The sequence below is a fragment of the Sinocyclocheilus grahami genome, unplaced genomic scaffold (assembly GCF_001515645.1).
Source record: "Sinocyclocheilus grahami isolate Dianchi unplaced genomic scaffold, SAMN03320097.WGS_v1.1 scaffold321.1, whole genome shotgun sequence".
Taxonomy (NCBI): Eukaryota; Metazoa; Chordata; class Actinopteri; order Cypriniformes; family Cyprinidae; genus Sinocyclocheilus; species Sinocyclocheilus grahami.
This window is the reverse complement of record NW_015505500.1, coordinates 411,837-417,237: the sequence shown is the minus strand read 5'-3', so window position 1 is coordinate 417,237 and position 5,401 is coordinate 411,837. Positions and strand designations below refer to the sequence as shown.

The 5,401-nt window shown below is 34.0% G+C and overlaps 1 protein-coding gene across 1 annotated transcript in view; it reads right to left on the bottom strand.

The window, feature by feature from the left end:
- Positions 1-2,107: 2,107 nt before the first annotated feature.
- The window catches only part of smpdl3a (sphingomyelin phosphodiesterase acid like 3A), a 22,741-nt gene continuing 19,447 nt past the window's right edge, over positions 2,108-5,401 (bottom strand). Inside the window, exon 7 of the mRNA XM_016294595.1 lies at positions 2,108-2,734. Coding sequence (XP_016150081.1) covers positions 2,429-2,734 — 306 coding nt within the window. The 3' untranslated portion in view covers positions 2,108-2,428. The remainder of the gene's footprint in view (positions 2,735-5,401) is intronic.

Sequence of the window (5,401 nt, the reverse complement as noted above, 5' to 3'; positions counted from 1 at the left end):
AAAGCAATAGTCTGAAGACTGAACAGGCTGTGATGAGGGTTTGCCCAAGCGTAATGAGGCCCTGTAATCAGTGGCGAGTTGACCCATGCCGGTCTCTAGCACTGACCTTGCCTGTTACAGCTCTTTAACTTTTAAAGTAGACACAGGACTGCCAGCCGAGCTGAGTATGTGTGACAGCAATAACTAGCTAATCGGCCAGTAAGTAATCCGTTATGATTAGACCCTGGGGTCTCATATGTTTATGGCAGTAAAATGAGGTTTGTAGTAAGCAATGCATCCTGGGACGATTCACAAACTGCTAAATTTTGCTAGTTTATACAGTAATATAAGGGTCATTCTACAAAATGTCTGGCATTTGTTTCTCCAGGCGTGTCAACCTCATTACCATAATATTTTTTCACAAAACACAACACATTTATGGAAAGAACTGAACCCAGAATTTTAAATACAATCCACGCTATGCATCAAGTCCATTACTATAATATTTTTTCCAAAATTTTAAATAAAAACATAAATAAATGAAAAATAAATTACAATAGAAATAATGAATGACATTTTTAAAAATATGGACAGAACTGAACCCAGCATTTGAAATACTCCCCCCGCTATGTATGAAGTCCATTACTATAATATTTTTTCCAAAATTCAAAAACTGAATAAATGAAAAATAAATTATAATCGAAATAAAATGTAATAAACATAAAATAAAAAAAGATATTTAAAAATTTATAATAAAATATAATATATATATAAAAAAAAAAAACTAACACTGAACCCAGCATTTGAAACTCTCTCTTTTCCAGGACAATGTCTTCTGCTCACCAATCCAAGATGGGAGACAAAAAGCTCTCGGAGATTTATGCGCCTGTCAAACTCCAGCCCACCTCGGTACAGCCTTGTGTGGCCCCACGCTTAAAAAAAGCCATCCCTCCTTCAGCGCTGCCAGTGTGGCAGGGCAGATATTGACTCGTCCCCGTTACAGATGAGTCTATGTGGAACTCTGAGGGAGACGATTGGCAGAGCACTGATGAATGCTGATTAGAGCATCTCAGCCAGTCGTTAAAACAACCTGCCAGAGTTACCACGGTGCCCCCTTTATCTCGGTGTCAACTTTCTGGCTCCACAATCCTTTCCACAAACCATTGTGAGTCATCAAAGGCAGTGTAGCACTCGAATGCCAATGACCACACGAGGAGGGGGTCCAGACAAATGAACTAGAGAACATTTCATAAGACCTTCAGCAGAGGCAGTGAGCGGCGAGGGGTCCGAATGTGTATGGGGCCTCTGGATGGGGTACAGGGATGGAGGCTTGGAATGGATTTTATGCATGGTTTTCTTTTTAAAAAGATTAACAGGTGACCAGTACTAGTACAACTGTGGTGTATTAAAGTATGACAAGTTGTATCAAGTAAAAAAAATAAAAAAATAAACAATTCAAAATATTGAAAGCAAAAAAAAATTTCAAAAGGACAGAAAGAAGTGGGTTCAATTTTATTTTAAGTCTCTAGAAAATGCATAATTATTTGTGCAACTACATATTTAATCAAGTATAAAAATCATTACAATCATTTACAAAGAATAAAAACAGATTTTTAAAGTGCCTTAAAATTAGTTCAGTTTTCACAACTTAATCTAAAAAAAAAAAAAAAAAAAAAAAAAAAAAAAAAAAACTAAAAAAACAGGATTTTTTTTCCCCAAAAAAAAAAAAAAAAAAAAAAAATTTCTTTTATAGCAGTATTTTGTACAATAACTGACTGCTTGAGGAATGTGTGGTACATCTGGACATTTTATTTAGATTTAGTGGTAAATGTCCTACATTTATCACCAGTGTGCATAGCACCTTAGAAAAAAAAAAAACAACTGTCAAGAACCAGGTATTGTTTCACCCCAAAATGAAAAACAAAAAATAATCATCATTTGCATAAAGAAAATTAAGTATTTAATAATAGTATTACTTGTTGCATCTTTCTAAATTGTATTTTTATTATTTAATGCAGCATTACTTTTTATTACAGGTTTAACTGCAACACAGGAAAAAAAATATATATAATAAATTTCATCATTAAAAATAAAATGGCAATTACAAAAAAAAATATGATTTTGGGAATTTCTGTGGGGAAAAGTTCATGCTTAAATGGTCATAATTATAAAGTAACAGTACAAAAAATATATATATAAATAAAGTTCATGGTCTTAAATTAGGCTTCATTTTCTTTATATAAATGAGAATTTCAAATAGCTTTTTTCACCTTTTGGTTTTGGGGTGAAGTGAGATGTTTTCCTGAGATTCACTCTAATATTATTATTCTTTAAATAAAAGGTTCCCTGATTTCTTTTCAATCAAAAGTTTAAAATCATCTTTTTAGAGAGTTGATCAAGTTTGAAGTTAGTAATTCAAGTATATGCTCTAGAACTGTAACAGCTTACTCTATATGCCTGCTTTGGCAATACATTGCGAGTAGGTTTCTTGATCCAAAAAGTGCACAGCGCACACCTGAATCGTTTTGCATAAGCCCTCACATGTGAGGCTGAAGTTGTAGCTCACCATAAAATGGTTAAAATACTTGTCAAAGTCTTTGCTCTGTGGCTGCTCGAACCTAAGAGCAAGTTCATGCAAGTTGTGGGGCTGAATGTCATCAATATTAAAAGCCTCAGTCATAATGTATTCCAGCTTCCAGTCTGATTTTTGTTCCAGGTTTGCTTCTGTGAGATTTAAATAGAATTGCCAAATATCCTTTGGAGGAAAAAAAAAAAAAGAGAGAGAAAGTGATTATTAGAAGGGATGCAATGGAAGAGCCACACTTTGAGCTGGCACCTTGATTAAAACACACCATGTAATTAGAACGGACACTACCATTAATCATTCAGAAACAGGAATTGCACAACAGTGGTGAAGTTACTTAAGCCAAACATTTAGCTTCAAACAACTCAAAATATTAGAATTTAAAGATGCATTTTAACACAAAATAATAATAATTGTAAACTAATAATCGTAAGGAGAATGTGCTAAGAGTAATTAACTCAGTGCTTGAACTTACCATTAAACCATAATACTCAAAATAAAATTAAATATAGTAATTGTGGACAGAACTGAACTCAACATTTGAAATATTCTCTACCAGGCTGTCAATAAAATTAAAATTGTTAGGGGAATGTGCTCAAAGTAAATAAATCAGTGCTTAAACTTTCTAGTTGGTGCACACTTACCAGTCAAGTGTTGGGGAAAGTTACTTTTAAAAGTAACGCATTACAATATTGCGTTACCCCCTAAAAAAGTAACTGTTACATTTTTGCTTAGAATGGTTGAATTGGATCATCGAAGGTCAGCAGAAAAGACATTGGTTAATAAAATGGGATTAAATACATAAATGATATTTGTCTTATTTAACAAATACTGCAGGTCTGTATAATATTCTGAGTTTGCATTTGACTGTTTTTATTCATTTTGAGGAATACAGAATCTGTTTTTGTGCCAGTGAGATGAGTAAATACATGTTCATATTTAGTCTAGAACTACAGTAACATCATGTTCACACACGCCTCTGCACTTAAAACCTCCCGATTTCTCTCAACATGGCAACACTAGAGCTGTCAGTCAGTACATGCGAAGCAAAGTAACTGGAGTTACTTATTTGGAAAAGTAACTCAGATATTTCCATCTAAATTTAAAAGTAATGCAGTACTTTACTAGTTACTTGAAGTAATCTGATTACGTAACTCGCGTTACTTGTAATGCGTTACCCCCAACACTGTTAACTATAATTCAAAATAAAACAAAATAAAAACCTAGTATTTGAAATACTCTCCAGGCTGTGTCAAGATCATTACCATATTGTTCCCAAAATAAAAAAAGTAATAAAACACACACAAAAAAAAAAATAATAGAATAAAATCCATGAAAAATAAAATAAAACTCCATAAAAATGTAAAGTTGATAATTCTTTAAGGTCTTAATGAAAAGTCTATAACATACTTTGGTTAAAATTTCTCAATGGTAGTGTAAAACAACATGCTTTTTACCTTGTCAAAAACAGATCCGTTCACAGCTAGCCATTTCAGTGCATGTCCCTTTAAATGCTAATGAGCTCGGCTTACCCCACCCCTCTCTTCCGTAGGGTGACGAGCCGTTCTCATGGGACTCTAAACTTTAGCCGCATTTAGCTACAGAACTTGCTAACTAGCACATTATTAGGAAAGGCGATTTGCAAAGATTCATAAAAAAAACCTTATACTCCCTTCTTCTGTAGGTGAAGCTTGATCATGAATGATTTGTGCAAACATAAACGCATTTAAGTAGATCGGGGGTGCATTCCCTTCAAAAGCAAAAGTAATTTACTGCGTCTTCAGTAGCTCAGATGTCAGGAGTAAATGACGACTGCTATGTTCATTATTACATCCAACAACAAAACACCTCAATCGCTTAGGAGACATTCTTGTCTACATCTGCTCCAGCACTGAAACAATGGTGGACTTTTAACAGCTCACTAAGGGCGAGTCTACGTTAAAACGGCCATGTCAGTCAATAGCCTGTGCAGAACTACGTCACTCTGCCAAGAATCTCAGAACAGCCTGATCTGAGAAAGTGATCATTATTATTGGGGATTTAAAAAAAACAAAAACACTGGGTGGATTTTTATCATTATAGGATGTGTACACGCACTGCCAACACACGTTTATGTTAAAACATGTAAAAGTGAATTTTGCATCCAATGACCCCTTTAAACTTGCTAGTTGGTGGACACTTACCAGTAAACCATAATTCTCAGGGTGGTACAAATACGCACGGACGCCAGGATTGTTGGAATATGGCTCCAACAGACTTTTGATAGGTGTAACAGCAGGTGTGACAAATATAGAGTTCACAGGTTTCCCTTGAACAAAAGTATGAATGAGACATAAATTAGTATGTTCAATGTTCTGTATCCATAGTATAGGCTATCTGATTTACCTACTACAATCTGAGCAATATACCATTTGTCAGAGCATGTACTTTCAAAGACTGCATCCCACAATGTAATGCATTCACCACTTCCATGTTCATAAATGAAACAATTGTCAATAATTATTTTTCTCTATATTTTACTTGACTAGTGTTTCGATTTTATTAAAAATATAAATGTTATGAGTAGGTCTGTAAAACAATTAATCGTGATTAATCGCATTCAAAATAAAAGTTTACATACTAATATACAGTGGGGGAAAAAAAAGTATTTAGTCAGCCACCAATTGTGCAAGTTCTCCCACTTAAAAAGATGAGAGAAGCCTGTAATTTTCATCATAGGTATACCTCAACTATGAGAGACAAAATGAGGAAAAAAAAAATCCAGAAAATCACATTGTAGGATTTTTAAAGAATTTATGTGCAAATTATGGTGGAAAATAAGTATTTGGTCAATAACAA